The sequence below is a fragment of the Humulus lupulus genome, chromosome 5 (genome assembly GCF_963169125.1).
Source record: "Humulus lupulus chromosome 5, drHumLupu1.1, whole genome shotgun sequence".
NCBI lineage: Eukaryota > Viridiplantae > Streptophyta > Magnoliopsida > Rosales > Cannabaceae > Humulus > Humulus lupulus.
This window is the reverse complement of record NC_084797.1, coordinates 204,669,659-204,689,642: the sequence shown is the minus strand read 5'-3', so window position 1 is coordinate 204,689,642 and position 19,984 is coordinate 204,669,659. Positions and strand designations below refer to the sequence as shown.

The following is a 19,984-nucleotide window of genomic DNA, read 5'->3' as shown; positions in this document are numbered from 1 at the left end:
TCAGCTGGTTGTTCTTCTCCCTCGAGCAGCTGGGCGAGGAGGTCGTCGTCGATGGGTCTCTCACCTCCCCACAAATCTGGCATTAAAATCTGCAAACAGAAGAATGGGGAGGTGAGGTTATAGAACTTTAGAAGGTTTTTTAGAATAGCGCTGGTCGAGTATAAAAGTTAAGCCTTTATACAACAGCATTCTAACAAGAAACTAAATCTTTCTATGCGAACAGTTCGAAAAACGGATTAAAGGGTGAAAATGAAAAGTTTTCCTGAAAAGCTTTTTCAACTCCCCTTAGGGCGGGAAAAATTATTTTTTCAACTAGCTTAAAAATCGAAATGTTACTTCGGTTTTACGTCCTAAAAAGCATGATCCTGGGTTTCAAACTAACTCGTAAACCTACTCTGCCTACAAAACATTCTATCTACAAGCACCTAAAACCAGAGGCCGAGAGACTTAAACAGTACACCATAAAAAGCATGCACCACAAGAAATTAGAAGAATGGGGTTTCAGGAACTTACCAGGAATAGTGGTCGTGAAGGCAGAAGAGAGGTCTTCGGAGATTAAGGAGCCCACCGTCTGAGTCGTGAAAGGCGCAAGAGAACGTTCGCCGGAGAAGTTTAAAGCTCTGGTTTCTAGGGTTTTTGGCAGAATAATGGCGTGTGTGAAAAGAAAAGGGGTGGCTCTGATGGTCTTATATAAGTTTGTCTCTGATACTAGAAAGGTGTAATCATTATTTTTCCTTTTTCGAAGTATGGGGAAACGTGATGGCCGTCGAAATCGTTTCTGGGGAACCGAAAAGACATGATTGGACAGGAGTGGGTTGCTTCTTTCAAGAACACACGAAGGGTTCTGACACGTCAGGAGGAGTTACCGAAGAGTCGTTCGTTCAAAGTTTATTTACTGTTCGTAGTAAATAAACTTTGGGGGGCAAATGTTAACCATCGAATTAGCATTTGTGACGTGGCAAATAATCTCTTGACATGTGGCTGATACCTGGAAGGCGTCTGCTAGAGTATCGACCAGGATGCACAGCAGAAGCAGAACCAACCTGTCTTACCCACGACCAGTCTGGTCGGTGGTTCCGCAGCTAAGGCAACAATTATGGAAGATCTTTGTGAATCCCGAATTTATCTCATGCAATCTTCTGGATATCTGATTATTCAGGGAGTAATATCTGTAACAATATTTTGTAACCCTCCATGAGCCTATAAATAGCAAGAGATAGCTCAGGGGAAGGGACCTTTTTTTTTTGGAGCTTCGGAATCATAGAGATTATAGAATTTCTCCTAGAAAACTTGTATTGTTTGTCAGAAGTGTTGAAACTCATTGAACCCAAGTTCTCTGATCATACTTTTGATTCTATATCAATATCATTCTAAGTGGACGTAGGTCATTTCCAGATCCTGGGGCCGAACCACTATAAATCACTGTGTTTTCTTTACTTTTGTCATTACGTTATTCTCTATACATTCGTCTATATCATTCATATTTTGACTCCGTGTCAGTTGGCTAAATCGTGGGTCAACATCATCAACAACTGATTTATGGATAAATAACTCTTCATTAAAATAGGGCTGAACCACTATAAAATTCCTGTACGTTTACTTAAGATAATCATACTTTGTCGTTTATTTAATTTATTTCGTTCAAAATATGTCATTTACTGTACATAATTTCCCATGTCAACACCCATATTTAATTGTAATTATATCTCTCTTCCATTAAAAAAGTAATTATTTGTCAAAAGAAAAAAAACGAAAAGTAATTGTATATATTTTCATAACACGAAGTCAAAACTAACCGAAATAATATTTGATATAATTTTAAATATCAATTAAATTATAACTAGATAATACTATGTAATTACATTAAAAAAAATTCCAATATAATTGTGCATAATAAAAAAGAAATCTTGATTGCAATTGTACACCACTACACCCCCTTAATTTGTTAATAAAAACTAGTATTAACGTCAAAAGCAAATCTAAATATCCAGTACTAGTCTTCTTGCTCTCCAATGGCGCCACCAACCATCAAAACCCATAACCTCTTCTCCAACTCACCAATCATCCTTCTCCAAAATGGGTTCCCGACTCCGGCCACCACACCACTCGAGGAAAGGTCATGCCCCGCCGTTGAGCCATTTCCAGAAAGCTGCAACTTGCGTTGTTCTGATCATCACACTCTTCGCCAATCAATTTCAGCACATCCAACAGAGCCAGCTCCCTACGAACCTCCTCATCGCCATCCTTTGAGTCCCCCAGAATCGAACTCGGAAGCTGCCGAACTGGCAGAGGCGGCGGCGGCGGTTGTTCATTATGAACCGCCGGTTCCTGAACTTCGCCGCCGATATCTCTTTGTTGTAGAACTTCCATAGTCTCCATGAACTCTTTTGCTGATAATTTATCCTTGCCATTGATTTCACCGTTCTCCACTCTTCTCTCCGGATTTCCTGACCCCAAAATGCTGTCGTTTTCTTCCAGTTCTACGACTTTGGTGGCTTCGTCGTTTTGGCTGAACTCCAACTTCCTCTTCGCCGAGCTTTCACAACCGTTGATTTCAGCATCTTCCGGAGTGTCCCTCTCCGATTCCAGTTCGTCTCTAGATTTATCCGAATTCCGCTCTGAAATCTTCAATTTCTTCGATGGCGATTCGCCTAAACCATCCTCCAAAGACAAATCCCTCCTCAAAACCTTCAATACTTCCAATCCATCTCCAGAAGCTTCCAACGGAGAACGATTCAGGTCCAAAGAGGGTTCGACTCTCTGCGCCAGTTCAACTTCCGAAAACCCTAACTCCGAATCCCGGCTCAAATCCACCGTCTCACAAGCTTCAGAGGAACCCATACCGACGGCAAAAATTTTGCCGCATCCGCCATCCGTTCCCTGAAGATTTTGACGATCTCCGCCATGGTGATCGACGTCCCTCGGCGGATGCAACTCGTTAGAGCTCCCCGCCGCTGACTCTTCTGGCGGAGTATGGAATACGTCGTGAGAGTTGCTGTTATCGTTTTCAACTTCCTGGCTCTCTGGCAGCGAAACCATGACAATCCCGGTGGACTCGACAGGAAATTCCTTGGACTCCGACTCGGACTCGGACGAAGCGTCGTTTTTGGGGTTGTAAGGTTCAGGGGCAAATGGGCAGCATCGCAGGCGTTCCTCTTGAGAGGAGGACACGTAGCAGAAAGGTATGAGGGAGCCAAAGGGGTCCTCACCGTCGTCGTCGTCCATTTCTCCGCCGTCGAACTCAATACCGAAATTCTAGACGAAGGCTTAAGAAAGAAGTGTTTTTTTTTTTCTTCAGAGAAAATAACTAAAGCGGAAAGTTATTTTTATCTATATATTTTTTATTTTGATCGTGTTATATAGGAGTATTTCATTGGTGAGGTTCCCGCCTTGTATTTTGCAATCAACGGTGGATGAATACTTGATGGACGGTCAGGATTAAGTAGTTCTCAAACTATGTTCGCGTATTTTAATTACTTTCTTGTTTTTATTAAGTTAGTGGCACTCAAAATCAACAGCCCGTCTAGCTCAGTTGGTAGAGCGCAAGGCTCTTAACCTTGTGGTCGTGGGTTCGAGCCCCACGGTGGGCGAATATGTTTCTGCCTGGGTTTTTTATTTTTGGTCTAATATTACAAAAAATTGCGATTTTGTATCTATCTATTTTCTAATAATATATTGAGAAGTTTACATATATGGAAAAAAGTTGATGAGTTTTTATATTTAAGTGTAAAAAAAAATGCCACCAAATATAGTGAATTTTCCAAAAAGTCCTATAAAATATAAAAAATAAATTATCATATTTTTATATTAAACTCTCTCACACTTTCTCATCCTCTTCTTTCTCTCACAATTATCTCTTTTCATTTTTCAATCTCACCTTCCCCACTTGGTTCTTTCTTCTTAGCCCATTGTCGAAGACACCACCTCTGCCCTCCGTCGGAGACGCAACACCCCACCCCCGATGGTGATGCAGCTCCACCACTTTTTGTTATTGTTGTTGTTGTTGTTGTTCTTCTTCTTTTGTTGTTCGTTTTAATGTTATTCTTTTAGTTGTTCTTGTTGCTTTTTTTTTTTCACATTTGATTTTGCATTTTAAATATGATTTTGCATTTTAGATAAGATTTTTTTTTCTTCCAGCCCTAAATGTAACCGGTTACCATCTCAAGTTGTTTAAGTTTTTTTGTTCAAATTTTATTTTTTTCAAACTTGTTTAAGTAATCAGGTATTATGACGACTAATTCTTTTTATTCATATTTGATTTTTTGTCAGACTTAGTTGTAACTAGTTACAATAACGATCAATTTATATATATATTTTGTTTAAATGTGATTTTCTTTCCAGGTCTAGATAAGTAACCAGTTACCGTCGTAATTGTTTTTTTTTTTCTGATATGATTTTTTTTTCAAACCTAGCTGTAACCAGTTACGATTATGATCATTTTAATACCATCTTCTTCTTCTTCTTCTTTTTCTTCTTGTGGTGGTTTTAATGTTATTCTTTTGGTTATTCTTATTGCTCTTCTTCTTTTTCACATTTGATTTTGCACTTTAGATATGATTTTTTTTCTTCCAGCCCTAACTGTAACTGGTTACCATCACAAGTTGTTTAGGGTTTTTTTGTTCAAATCTGATTTTTTTTTCAGACATGTTTAAGTAACCAGGTACTATGGCGACTAATTCTTTTTATTCATATTTGAATTTTTTTGTCAGACTTAGCTATAACTAGTTACAATAACGATCAATTTATACATTTTTTTAGAGCTGATTTTCTTTCCAAGTCTAGATAAGTAACCAGTTGCCATCGTAACTGTTTTTTTTCTTTCCAGATTTGATCCTTCTTACAAACCTAGTTGTAATCAGTTACGATTATGATCATTTTAGATTTTTTGTTTAGATCTGATTTGTTTTTAGGTTTGGCTAGGTAACCAGTTACCATCTTCTTCTTCTTCTTCTTTTGCTGTTGCTGTTGCTAGTTTTAATGTTATTCTTTTGGTTGTTCTTGTTGCTCTTTGTTACACCCAGATTTCGAGCATGGGAAGTTATGACCTCGAAATCTAGGCTCGTTACGTGTAAGCTCAAAATATACACGGTCGTCATATGAACCTTCAGTCGGACCGCTTTGTTGTAAATAACGACCTCGAAAAAGCTCAAGGATGTATAGCCTCGAATATGCTCTGAGCTCGCAAATAGCACGGTCTGACATTTGAATGTATCCCTGAACCATCCTTTGCCTTCCGAGATGGTTCGAGCTCGTAATGTGTGAGTTCGAATGTGGCGACATCATCAATGGTTACTTGTTCCGAGCGTAAATTAGGCGACGAGCTCGTGATCGACTGATAGTCTTGGAGATGTAATGAATCCCATATATGAATTAATCAATTACATGTGAATATATTTATTGTTGTACAATCCCGATGTTTAAGGGATACTATTTAAATTGTTATCCGATCCCACATTTTATGGAACGTTTCTGTAGACGTAGGAAATAATGCATTAAATAGCATTATGTTAATTGATACCCAGAATATCTTCCCGAAATATGTGGGAATGAATTCTGTAACCTCCTCTATAAATAGAGAAGGAAAATCCATTTGTAAGGGACTGATTTTTTATTTCTTGAGAGAAAACTCTGTGCAGCTCTTCTCTGAATAGTTTCAAGAAAACTCCCAAGTGTTAATAACATAGACTCGTGGACTAGGAAGATTTAACTGCTGAACCACATAAAAATCTCTTGTATTCATCTTTTTTCATTTCCTCAAATATTTTCTTGTTTAATTGCTCTCCGTCTTAGTTGATGAAAAACGGCGTCAACAGTTTGGTGCTTTCATTGAGAGCCATTAAACAGTGCGTGAATCTGTTTAGTCAGGAAGCTTCTCGAATAAGCAATTGTTGCAAATGATTCCAATATTCCTGAGGAGGAAATCCTAGATGAAGATGAGTACCCCCAGCGCCCTGGAAAGCAGCCTATGGTGAATTCTGATCCCGATGAGAGGAGTGGTTCATCCGACTCTCGGGGACCACCTGTTCCTAGGGCCGCCGAGGATATGTACTACAATCTTGAGAGATATGTCCCAATCGTGGAACTCAAAAATCACCAACTGCGTAAACAGTTGGTAGAAGCTAAAAAATGCAACGAAGAGCTAGCCAGACTAGCTGCTGAAGCGCAGGTGTCTCAGGCCCTGCCTCTGCAAAATTCTGAGGCTCCGCCTCCGTGGGACGTTCACGTCCCACCTTGTAGGCCTCGGGGACGGCCACGTAAAAATGCAGCCACCCGAAGAGCGGGGCAGCCTTCGCCACCAGCAGAGCAGCCTGTCCCACCGAGACCCCGGAGAGGTAACCAGGTTAATGGTGCTGCCAACCCAACTGCAGAGGCGCCAACAATGATAGGGAATAACCGAGCCCCCTCAGAGGCTCGGACCCGAAATCCTAGTGCCACGCAAAATGTACTAGAGCTTGGTCGGGCGAATTCAGGACCGTCTAGGCCCCATAATGGTCGACAACCACCTTCTCAAATAAGGCACCCACCATCGCCAATAAGGCATCCCTCGCCAATTTGGAGGGATGCACAACCGACCCATCGTGAGAGGGAAATGTGAGTTGGGCGAAGGCATGGGAATGAAGGAACTATTAGGAAGCGTAGGGTTCCCCATCCTATGAGGAGCCAAGTGTCTCGATCTCAAACTATCGAGACAAAGAGGCTAGTAGGAAACCCATCTCGTAATAACCATGCAGCGAGCCATGTCAGTGAAAGCTCGGGTGACACTAGATCTGTGAGTATATATAACCCGGAGCCTAGGAATGCTGGAAATCGAGGAGATCACCCAGATTTACGGAAGCCTTTAAACCATAATCGGGGACGTGATAATCCCTCGAATCCAGACCTGAAAGATCATCTCAACGTACATAAGCATCCCGCACCGAAACGAGGAACTGGAGTTGTAATTAATGATAACCAGTTCCCCCTGATTCAGGCCAGACCTCCCATAGATCCAGTCCAAGAAAGGATCGAACAGTTGGAAAGAGCATTCAGGCTCTTGCAGAACGAACATATCCGGGGACGGGACGAAGAGTTCGATGAAGAACTCGAGCCCTTTTCCCCGCATATCTCTAGCACCCCGTTTCCTCAAGGATTTAGAATTCCTCATGTCCCGCCATTCGATGGAAATTCAGATCCATACAGTCACTTAAGCACATTTAACACAATTATACGAGCCAGTAATGTGGGCTACGAGCTCAGGTGTATGCTGTTCCCAGCCTCTCTCACGGGACCAGCAAAAAACTGGTTTGAAAAATAAAAAAGGCATTCGATCGCTTCTTGGGATCAATTATCAAGGGATTTCAAGGAATAATTCAAAGCCATGGTTGACATTAGGCCCAAGGCTTCTGCCTTGACCAATGTCCGACAGCAGCCAAATGAGTCACTGAAAGGTTATCTCACGAGGTTTAACTTGGAAGTAGCTCGAGCTCGTGATGTCAACGATAGTGGCCATTTAATGGCTGTTTGAGCTGGAGTAATGCCTGGAAGTCCTCTCTGGGAAGATATGCAAAGAAAGCCTGTAAGGTCCTTAACCAAGTTCAATTGAAGGGCTTAGAGGTTTGTTAATGTAGAGGAGGCGAGGTCAGCTTTGAATATGACCTCTCAGCCCATAACTACAACAATGAACGCTAACTCTGCCTCGACCTTGGCGGATCCTACAAAACCCCCTGGGTACAACCTTTCTAAGAGAAAGAAAAATGAAGGGAATAACCCCAAGGCGGATGGGGGAAAGAAGAAGAAAGGGGAAAGGTACTTCTCCGTATACAAAGTGTATATCGAGCTCAATGAGTCTCAGGAGAATATCTACCTAGCTAATGAAAACCAGGTCCCTTTTAGATGACCTGAGCCCATAAGGAACCAAAAGACGAAAAAGACTCCAACAAGTACTGCAGATTCCATCGAGACATCAGACATACAACCGATGAGTGTCGACAGTTGAAAGATGAGATCGAAGGATTTATCTCGAGGGGATATTTCGAGCAATATGTAAGAAACCGAAACCCTAACCAGGCTTCATCCAGCCAAAGGGCAGCAACTGTACCACCTGCCCAAAACAATAACTCTCGACCTCGGGAGGATGAGCGACCCCCTCCGATTGATGGAGAGGATGTGATAACCATCTCGGGGGGACCTCACATCACAGGCTCAGGAAAGAATGCCTAGAAAAGATATGTCAATGAGTTAAAAACTGGTGATGGTTCTCCCTACGAACCCGTACCAAGAGCTCCGAAACAACAAAGGGTTGAAACACAACACATAACCTTTACTGAAGAGGATGCGTCTCATGTCCAATTCCCCCATAATGACCCCCTGGTCATCACTCTTCAGCTCGCGAATAAGAGGGTACACCGAGTCCTGATTAATAACGGGAGCTCGGTAAATATCCTCTACAAGGCCACCTTAGAAAAGATGGGACTCGCGCTTCGCGACCTAAAAGCCTGTGCAACTATGTTGTACGACTTTTCAGGAGAAGAGATTGCCTGTATGGGATCCATCGACCTCCCTGTAACCTTGGGAGACTACCCAGTCTCGGTAACCAAGATGATGGAATTCGTAGTGGTGGATCTCCCATCGGCCTATAACGTACTGCTCGGGAGACCCGCCCTAGTAGGGCTGGGGGCAGTTTCATCCGTTAGGCATCTGGCCATCAAGTTCCCAACTTCTAGTGGCATCGGGACTCTGAAAGGGGACCAGCTCGCAGGGAGGGAATGCTACAACATCTCCGTTAGAGGGAAAAAGCAAACAAGTGCACAAACACTTGTTGTAATTCAGAATAAGGATGAGACCATCTTCGAAATAGACAAAGAGATCGATCCAAGAATAAAAGAAAGGGCTAACCTCGAGTCGCTAGAGGAGCTCGAAGAAGTCAAGCTAGAAGAAGTTGATCCCCCAAAAACTGTGAAAGTGGGAAAAAACCTTTAAGAAAAAACAAATTAGCAATTAATTTGCTTCTTGAGGGAGAACCAAGATGTTTTCGCATGGTCACATTCGGACATGGTAGGGATAAGTCCGAATGTGATGAGCCATGCACTTAACATTGACAAGAGCTTCCCCCCGAAGCAGCAAAAATGAAGACTCTTGGACGATGATAGGAAGAAAGCCTTGAAGGAAGAAGTCGACAAGTTAAAGGCGAACTGATTTATACGAGATGCCTTCTACCCTGATTGGGTCGCCAACCCGGTTTTGGTTCCGAAACCTAACGGAACATGGCGAACTTGCATTGACTACTCCGATCTCAACAAGGCGTGCCCTAAGGATTGCTTTCCCCTACCTCGGATCGATTAGCTCGTAGATGCAATAGCTGGGCATGATCTTATGTCATTCATGGATGCTTATTCTGAATATAACCAGATCGCCACGCATGCACTGGACCAAGAACATACAAGTTTTGTAACAGATAAAGGATTGTACTGTTACAATGACATGCCTTTCAGGCTTAAAAATGCTTGAGCGACGTACCGAAGATTTGTAAACAGGATGTTCTCCGAGCAGACAGGTAATAACATGGAAGTGTATGTTGATGATATGTTAGTCAAATCTAAACAAAAGAATAACCATGTGGACGACCTCGAAGAATGCTTTGCCGTGCTACGAAAATACAACATGAAACTCAACCCCCAAAAATGCTCTTTTGGAGTATTGTCGGGGAAGTTTTTGGTCTTCATAGTGAACGCGCGAGGAATAGAGGTTAATCTTGACAAGATCCAGGCGTTAATAGAAATGCCCTCACCTTGGAAGCATAAAGATGTCCAGAGCTTAACTGGACGGATGGCGACATTAAGTAGATTCATCTCTAAATCTACAGACTGATGTCTGCCATTTTTCAACCTTTTGAGAGGAGGCAAAAAATTTGAATGGATAGAGGAATGCGAGCTCGCATTCCAGGAGCTAAAGAAACACCTTGCGGAACCTCCCATCTTGTCAAAACCTATCATAGGAGAAGTCCTATACTTGTGTCTCGCTACAACCGAGCACGCCATCAGCGCCGTGCCCATCCGAGAAGATCAAAAGGTACAAAAACCAGTATACTATGTCAGCAAGAGGTTACTGGGGGTAGAATCAAAATACCCGATAATGGAAAAGCTGGCTCTAAGCCTAATCCACTTATCTCGAAAGCTCCGACCTTACTTCCAAGCACACCCCATCCATGTGCTGACTGACCAGTCACTACGGCAAGTCTTGTCCAAGCCAGAGGCCTCGGGCCGATTATTAAAATGGGCTGTTGAGCTTGGACAGTTCGAGATCACTTATCATTCGAGAACGACCATAAAAAGGCAGCCCCTGGCAGACTTCATTGTGGAATGTACATGAGTGTCCGTCGAAAAAGTTATAACCCCAACCCACGAGCTGTGGAAACTTTATGTCGATGGATCTTCCAACGAAAATGGATCGGGGGCAGGAATCATATTGATGGCAGGACTTCGAATAGCCAAGGAGCTCAAGGCTAAAACAATTCACTGCTACAGTGACTCGCAGTTGATGGTCAACCAAATCTTAGGGGAGTACCAGACTCGTGGAACAAAGATGGCCGCATATTTAGAAAAAGCAAAAACATCACTCAAACATTTCGAGTTCTATATGATAGAGCAGGTTCTCCGAGAGCAAAATTCAAATGCAGACGCCCTAGCTAGGCTCTCCATATCCAACAAGGTTGATGCACTGAATGTGGTCCCGAATAGGAAGATGCATGCATGATAGACTTCGAACAAACCTGGATGACCCCAATAGTTGATTACCTCGAAACCGACATTCTCCCAGCAGAACAGAACAAGGCTCAGAAACTGATGTATCAGATTCCCAAATACAGTATTATGGAAGGAAGGTTATATCGGAGAGGATATTCTATGTCGTTACTCCGATGTGTGACTCCACCAAAGGCCAAGAAAATCCTAGAAGAAATTCATGAAGGATTTTGTGGAGACCACACTTGGGGGGGGGGGGGGGGGGCATAACCTATCAAAGAAAATAATAAGGCAAGGATATTTATGGCCCACTATCAAAGCAGACACATTCGCATATGTCAAGAAATGCGAAAAATGCCAGCGATTTGCTACAATTCTGCGAGCTCCTCCATCCGAGCTAACCATGATGACTTCCCCATGGCCATTTGCTGTGTGGGAAATCGATCTGATAGGCTCGTTTCCAACCGGCAAAGGTGGAGTTAAGTATGCGGTAGTCGCAGTCGATTATTTTACAAAATGGACCGAGGCCGAACCTCTGGAAACGATTACCTCAAAAAAAGTCTTGGACTTTGTGGTAAAAAACATCATCTGCCGATATGGAATGCCAAGGAAAATAGTATAAGATAATGGTACCCAATTCGATAGTGAATTGTTCACCCACTTTTGTGAAAAAATGGCATAATAAAAAGCTTCTCCTCCGTTGCCCATCCCCAAGCAAATGGCCAAGTCGAAGCAGTAAATAAGACTTTTAAGAGTTCTATGAAAAAGAAATTTGAAGAAGCTAAGGGAAAATGGCCCGAGGAGTTGCCCCAAGTTTTGTGGGCATATCGAAGTACAGCTCGCACTTCAACAGGACATACCCCTTTTTCTCTGGCATATGGATGCGAGGCCATGTTACCAATCAAAGTCGAAATACCCACCATTCATAGCCATGCTTATGATCAAGCCTCGAACAAATCCCAGCTCGAAGTAAGTCTGGACCTTATTGAAGAAAGCCGAGGTGAAGCTCAACTGAAAAATGCAGCATATCAACAACGAGCTACCCGATATTTCAATAAAAAGGTCCAGGATAGGAAATTCAGATTGGGAGACTTGGTGTTAAGGCATGTGTTCCTAGCTACAAGGGACCCAACCACCGGCGTGCTTGAGCCTAACTGGGAAGGACTTTACCAAATCAAGTCAGTTATTCAACCTGGCGTCTATAAACTGGCGAGATTAAATGGAGAATTGGTACCATGAGCTTGGAATGATGAACATCTACAACCTTGCTATCAATAGTGTAGGAGTGATGTCTCTTGTAACCATGCTTGTCTATCTTTACGAAGTTCTTGTTAATAAAGTGTTCAATTTTGACTAAAAGTCATTTTTATTTCAGTATGTTGTATTTTTTGCAAACTCTCTTAATTTAATAACCTATGACCTCACTCATAGGATATTAAGGGGGCATCAGTGGTATATATACCATTAGTTTGAAAAAATAAATAACTCCAATATAGCTGTCACGACCCAAATTTGCTAATAAGGCTTAAGGGCCTTGATTAGCGCGCCGGGAGGGCATAATTGGATTATATGTGATTTAATGATTTAAAAGCATGTTATATGACTATTTGAATATCTGTGATGCATGACTATGTGTATTAGTATGCATGTAGGCCCTGATTAGGTTAGAAGGGCATAATCGTAATTTTGGCACGTTGAGGGCATAACTGTCACTACAAGAAAAAATGCTTTTAATAACATCGAAAATGTGTTATCAAAACATACGATAACACTTTCTGATGTGTTAAGATCGACTATGTTATCGTAGGTCAGGGTACTTTACATAACACTTTATCAGTGTTATACAGATGTGTTATTGTACTGTCAATGATAACACAATTTCTGTGTTATTTTAATCTATAGATAAGTGTTTAATTATGTGATTTATAGTCGATTATATAACACTTTTTTTGTGTTATACTACACTTTAGTATAGCACATGTGTTATATTAGCTTAGAGAAACACAATCTTTTTTTACTTACACAAAACTAGGAAAACAAATATGAAAGTTGAAGCCAAATAAGGTAACATAAATAGATTTTTATTAATTACTCAAATGTAATTACAATATTTAGTCTACTAGTCTAGGCTTAAGAAATCATATTACAACATAATTTATGCCCAATTCAGATTCCTTTATCACTAAATACAAAACAAGAAATGCATAAAAAAATTAGTGAAATACATTCTTCCATTCTAAAGGCATCAACTACAAATGTTGTCAAGAATTGCTCCAAAGAAATCATCTCAATATACCTGCACATTGTAAAAAAAAGTCCTTTTATTATTAAGAACATAAGACTTAAGCTAGTTTCCACCTGTAAGCATATAAAGTTTAAATTAAATTTGTAATAACTCCAAAACTTGACGAAACAGCAGGATATAGCAAGATGTACTACCATGCAAAACAACGATTGAAGCAACAAAACATGCAACTTAAAACAAGGCTTGTGAAATGTATCAAGATAACAAATATATCATTCTCAATGATCAAAAAGTATGTGAGGAAGAATTGATTCCAGAACTCTAAATTCTGTCAATATATCCCCAAAAAAATTAAAGAATAAAAACAGAATCACACTTTGACTTCTTATACAACAAAATCATAAAGAAAAACAATAAAATAAAAATCAAACATGACAAGAATCGATGTTTTGAGGAGACGGTTTCTGGTATGTCTTAAATTTATGTTTCCTGTTTGTGTTCTAAACTCTTGGCTTTAGTGTCAAGTTTATGATTTTTGAAGAAAAGGTCTATATATGATATAGAAGAACTCAATCATACTTTATGCTTAATCATTCAACTTTAGTTGCAAGCCAGAAGCAAAAGAAAATCTATTTCATTTTCTGCCATCTGTTTCTTGTATGCATAACGTTATGTGCTATACTAATTAAAGCATATAAGGTCTATTACTAAGCTATAAAACAGAGGAAACCAAAGCACATGCATATCTAGAATTATCAAAGGAAGTACAACATCGGAAGCAAACCTAAATGTACCATCAGAAGCAAGAGAAATGGTAGACATAACAACATCAATAAAACTAGAAGCAGAACAGAACAAGTCTGGCTTTCCTTTTCTAGCTAATTACTGCAACAAGCTATGAATTCAATTGTTCACATGCTTAATAGCCACTCTATCAGTACTCTTGTAGTACCCTCAAAACCAAAGTGTAGGAAGTCATAAGACTAATAACAACCTGTTGGGTTCTTTGATCTCACTCCAACCCCCATGAAAAAAATATGCTCCACATTTTTCTTCAAATGTGGATTTCTCATAAGGAAAATGGCTAAGTTTGTAAATGCTCCTATAACAATAACAGTTATAGGACCTGCAGATATTTTCTCATACATTACTTGCTGAGTAGTTGGTTGTTTAATAGGTCTATATCTCCTGCTTCCCTAAGTCATAAAAAAATATTTGAGATTCATTTATGTTAGTAAATAATTTTAACAATTCATTGAGATTCAAATTTACAATGCAAAAAGATTGATTCTCCACTTCTAATAACTAATAAACCACATTCTATTCTCCCTGGAAGATAGCCAATTACCAACTCAACTCAAGCAAACATCTCTTTTATCATACATAGAATAAGCATAACAGATCAGTGGAAATACAAGTTTATATATACCTGAGGAAGAAAAGCTTTTCTAATGCCAAAATTTGTATGAACATCCAGATGACCTCCAATACCTACTGGGACAACTTGTCTATATCTACATCCCCCAGTGGTTGTAACACCCTGACATACATAAACTAAACAAAAATTAGAGTGGCTTTTAACTGAGATTGTATGATATACATGTTATGGCAATGTACTAAGTTTTTTTATGAGGAAAAACAAAAATCAAACATGTAGAAGGCAATCAATGAGCTCATGCCTGTTCTATTATGGGAAGATATCCACCAACATTAGGAAGAATGGTACCATCTTTTAGTATTCCACCTTCACTGCCAACTCCAACAATGATATCATCGCGCCCCATCATGTAAAGGATGTCATAGATTTGATTCATAGAATGTCCAGCATCAGTCCAGGCATTTGTGTTGATAGTCACACCCTAATAAAAAAGAAAAAGAAAATTCTTATGTGTCACTATGTTGTAAGTTGGTTATGTACTATATATGGTTCGAAAATAAATTAGCTTTTGAGGAGAGAGATTTTTTAATAAGAATTAAGAGAGCTCAAAAAATTGGAGACTTTGGGAGCTAAAGTCAGAAAAAGCAAAGCAAGAAGCTTTTAAAAGTAAAAGATGTTATTATAGTAATTGGTAAAACACTAGGACCAATTTAACTGCCAGCAATGAATTATTTGATCCGACATTATGGTCCTAAGGCCAAGAGTTCTTTTATCCTTTGACCATATATACATAAATATTAGTAGGACCAAATATTTGAGAGATTAAGGTCCAGAAAAAAGTAGGGTTTTTTATTTTTACTACTTATCATCATCAATACCAGAAGAAAAGAAAAAGAAAAAGAAAAATAAAAAGAAAAGAAAAGAAAGAAAACTCAATGACTTGTTATCAAGGATTAAAATACGTAACTGTCAATATGAAATCATCTACTCGTAATTTACTCATTGAATCAATATAGAAAGGGAAAAAAGATGTACTTTTTCATATTTGTGCTGCTGTCCAACCTTTAAGTGGCTAAAATTGAGTTGGATATACTATATTCAACTTTGTAATAGACAAATCGTGAAGACTGAAAAGATTATTGTTACCAAAAGAAGACTTAAATTACCTCAAACTCAAACTCTGATCTGTTAAGCTTTAAGAGGTAGAGCGTTTTGCAGTGTGCAAATTAGCTGCAAATCCTAAAAGGAGTAGAATAAAAATAACCCAGAAGTTTTTTTCAACACCATTTTCACTGTGATCATTTACACCCCAGAAAAGTATGCAGTCCTCACCAAACTTGATGAAAGCTATCAAATTCTGCTTGAGAAAAGGTTTGTGATTAAGCCATGGAACAAATAAACAAACAAAGTTTCAAACCAATAAACATTACAATATAATACTTTGAATCAGATTCAATACATATGAGAAGAAGAAGAAGAAGAAGAAGAAGAAGAAGAAGAAGAAAAAGAAGACTGAATAGTGATTACCTTCAGTTAAAGCAAGAAAGTAGCATTCCAGTTTGAAAGAAAGTAGCACCACCACCAGTGAATCCCCCTGCTGCGTCAGGGGGTGGCACTTGTCCTTTGAGACCTTCTTCAGCATATTGATCGTATATGGCTCTCTTCTGAGGATCACTGAAAACCTATAACAAAAACCACAGAAAGAATCATATCAACAAAACCAGAAAACTCATAACAAAGCATAAGATACTGAGACAAACATATACCAAGTGTTAGCAACTGTTCTTGAACATAGCTTTTTAACATATGGATACTTATTCAAACCCTCATTTACTTCTGGCCTAATGATTGAGATCACATCTATACAAAATAAAAAAATACTAACTATATGCTCAAACCAAGAAACAAGTAAAATAGAAAATTATCCAACTGTTAATTCTTAATATTCAAACATCATATTCTAATTTCAAGAAGATTCATACTAACCAGGACATATTGGAAGCACTGCAATTGACATTCCAACAAATGCCAAGGCAACAATCCGCCCAGCCAGCCCTTCAAGACCATCTGTTAAATTAACTCTGTTTCCCATAGAAACAAGACAAAATGAGGTCAACCAGTACCCATTTTATTCAGGGAAAAAAACAAGCTATCAAAGGAGACAGAGATGAAAATTGTGATACTTCTCCTACCATAGCTGAAGTATTTTAGTATTTAACCAAGCTAGTTTTTATTAATTTCTAGTTCCAGCTATTAACCCAAAAGATTATATACACATATAAATATATGTAGAATATATTAAGCAAAAGTTGTAAATATGAGCAAAAAAAAATTCTGAGACATATATGTCATTAGCAAGACAGAACGTAGTGTTTCCTGAGTAGAATATGTGTGCATATGTGTGCATATACACATATACAGACATATGTATTTTTATCTCCCTTTTCTTATTTAATTAAATAAAATCTGATTTAATGTCAACTATTGCTTATTTTTTTCAAATATTTTCAACATGAGTTTTTAAAAATAAAAACACCAATATTATTACAAGAATGTATAGAGAGGCTTTGGAAGGGTTTTCTCATTGTATTTTATGGGGGTTCTAAGTGAAGTAAGATTGCTTGTTTTTTTTCTTGGGATTGATTTTTAAGTGTCTTCAAACTCAATATTTCCACAATTTCTTATTTAGATAACTATTGATAAACATGACTTGTATATATTATTTATGTCTTAATAATACAATTGCTTAAGCTTTATCATGTTTTTACTCTTTCTTGTTAACTAAAGTTTAGATGAGCTACATGTACCACAAGAATAAGACTAAAAAAATAGGACCACAAAAACAAATCAATAAATAACAAGAACAAATAATGAGAAGTAATAAAGATACATGGCTAATGGATTTAGAATATCATCCCTATACATGCCATCCCTTGTAAACCACTATCGGTGATGTAAAGGATTTTTTTCAATAAGATACTAATAAGGATTTCACCTTGTACTAATACAACCCAGGATGATATATATAAGAGGGTAAGTAAGTATGTCAAGGCACTACAAGAATCCAGAGAAGAACGAACTTTAAATCACCAAAATGGAAAATTGTTACACATCACAAGCACATTCAACATGAAATATTTCCAATTGTAAAATGGGAAAAAAAAGTAGAGCAACTAAGGCAAGTTGAGTAGAAAGAAGGGAAAAAATACACACACACACAAAGTAGGGCAGAGATATTCTTACAATAGGATGTGCCAGCAGCTCGCCAAAGTTGTAGATATTATCCCCAAGCAGTGCTGAAAGTGATAAACCAAATGCCAAGTCCTAAAAAATTGTACAAAAAAATCAAAATACTGAAACTACCAGTCAAAATAGCTGGAAAAGTTTAATGCATGCTGTTGATCAAACAAAATTTCTCTAAAGAGGCTCCAATTTAGAGAATACATTTTTTAAAAATCTGAACATGAAGAAGATATATACTGTAGAAAACATGAAGAAGAAGAAACTATATAGATCATCCTAGTTTCTACACAAAACAATAACATAAAGAAAGATTATAACATAAAAACACAGTGAACTCAACAAAGCCTTTAAAACTTCCTCATCTCATTTCAGAGGAATATGATAAATTCCTGAGACTATTGCAAAGCATTTGAAATAGAATAAATAAAGTCCAAGAAGCCTGTTCCCTTAAGAATACCTTTACTAGTCAATAGCTCAAAATCCAACAACTGCAAGAACCCAATTACAGCTGCCTTCCCATTTATAATCTCATTCTTCCCTATGAAACCAAATCCTCCTGAGATCTCATCAACCACCATCCTTACCTATCAAGCACACCAGAATTGATGATTATAGGTTTATAGTAAGGTATATAAAAAAATGGAAAAACAGAGTACAGTGTTAGCATTAAGACATTCAACAACAACATAAACCAAACTTACCTGCATGAGGGTGTTGAGAACATATTTACAATATCTAGATGATGCTCCTGTCAAGCTGAAATCAAAGGTCTTGGCAACCTATTTTATGGGAAAAAGTTCATAATCAAAGCCTAAATAATGCCAAAAAAAAAAAAACAAAACCCAGAAACAAAAACTAAAGTACAGAGAAGGACAGAGTAAAGCGCTACCTTGTTTGCAAGGCATGAAACAAGTCTGTCTGCATCTTTAATAAGTTCATCCATTGCACTGCCTTCTGGATCACTTGATATGTCCAAGTAAATTTTTTCTCACTTGTTAAAAAATTAAAAACAAAAAATTAAATGATCACTATGCGGAGCCTCTAATACCTTGGAAGTACTGGGCCAGAGATAGATCGTGTAATCTCTCCACTCTGCTCTGCTACATCCAATCTACAATAAATCAAAATAAATAAAAGTTCAAAGTTAGTAGTCTAATAGGCTTGTATCAAAAGGACTCTCTAGATCTTGGTGATGAATTTTTTAGCTATAAAAATAAAGTAAATGTCCTCAAACAAGTTCAAAAAAATTGGACGCAATGCAACAATTTGAAAACCAAATAAGTGCAGCCCAACAGCAGGAATGAAGAAGCACCAACGTGACCTCTGTTTATGTCACAGTTAACTATAAAGAGACCTTTTAAATGCGTCAGCAATCAGCATGTTTTTTTATTTGATATGCACGAGTACCAAAAGAAACTAGATTGAGAAAGCTTTACAATGAGACAAACAATTCAAAGAAAAGACAGTTGAGAAAGAAACAGAAAACTACACAAAAAATTGACAGAAAATAAAATATTATACTTTATTAAAATGTTGATAATCATCATTAGAAGTAATAAAAGTAACAGAGACACTACTAAAGATAAAAAAGACAAGCTAAAAAACATACCCAATTTCCCTCACAGAACATCTCAAAGCAACTCTGGCTTTGCCAGGCTTCCCTTCCTTCCATTTTTCCATCTCTCGAACCTTAAAGATGCAATATCATTAGAAGGATGGAATGGATAATAGAAACAGATCATTTAATCCCAAAACAAATTTAAAAGTTTACCTTACTTTAAATTCTAAGCTCAAATATATACTAACCTTCCATTTAAACCTATCATCCAACATGCTTTTCTGAGCATCTGTTAGCTTCCCAACATACCTCCATATATCCTCACCTAATGGGGGAAAAAAAGGTCATTAACAGTTAACAATAAAATATTAAAATTAAACAGATAAAATCTAATTGCATTCACTGTAAAGCTTGGGCTTGCTACAAAGGAAAATAAAGAGAGTGTTGTTACTTCAGAACATGTGTTTGCAAAGAAGGAAACTGAAGGTCCTCGCCAGCCCAAGGAAAACCTACAAAAGCAGTCTACTGTGAAGTCTGAGGCTGCTGATGTCAATGATAACCTGTCAGCTCTAAGGACTACTTGAAAAGAAAAAAGGCTGGGAATTCTTCAAATAACAACAATAATGAAGAATCTGGTCTTAAGGTACCACCATATTTCTTTTACCATATTACTAGTACAAATAAATTTTTAATTCGATGGTCACTTTACCTTTTTCTTACTTGCTGATTCTACATGTCCAGCAATTCAAAGGTAAGGACTATACAATTACAACTAAAAAGAAGAAACATATATCACTTTATAATTAAAATTGACAAATGTAAGGACCCAATGTTAACTCAGA

The 19,984-nt window shown here is 38.3% G+C and overlaps 1 protein-coding gene, 1 long non-coding RNA gene and 1 other non-coding gene across 3 annotated transcripts; 1 reads left to right on the top strand and 2 right to left on the bottom strand.

The window, feature by feature from the left end:
- Positions 1 to 3,517: 3,517 nt before the first annotated feature.
- On the top strand, positions 3,518 to 3,590 carry TRNAK-CUU (transfer RNA lysine (anticodon CUU)). The gene has a single exon. It is a non-coding gene; the product is annotated as a tRNA-Lys (tRNA).
- A 10,080-nt stretch (positions 3,591 to 13,670) lies between these two features.
- LOC133779891 (nucleoside hydrolase 5-like) lies at positions 13,671 to 15,567 on the bottom strand (the record flags this gene model as incomplete). The annotated part of the gene is made up of 6 exons (XM_062219788.1): positions 13,671 to 13,675; positions 13,758 to 13,841; positions 13,958 to 14,159; positions 14,393 to 14,503; positions 14,643 to 14,822; positions 15,508 to 15,567. Coding segments are annotated over 6 exons (642 nt in total), but the record flags the coding sequence as incomplete, so codon positions are not given.
- A 394-nt stretch (positions 15,568 to 15,961) lies between these two features.
- On the bottom strand, positions 15,962 to 19,468 carry LOC133833932 (uncharacterized). Its single transcript, XR_009893218.1, has 6 exons — positions 19,391 to 19,468; positions 19,194 to 19,273; positions 18,474 to 18,695; positions 18,042 to 18,363; positions 17,585 to 17,665; positions 15,962 to 16,422 (listed from the first exon to the last, which is right to left on the bottom strand). It is a non-coding gene; the product is annotated as an uncharacterized LOC133833932 (long non-coding RNA).
- Positions 19,469 to 19,984: the final 516 nt, after the last annotated feature.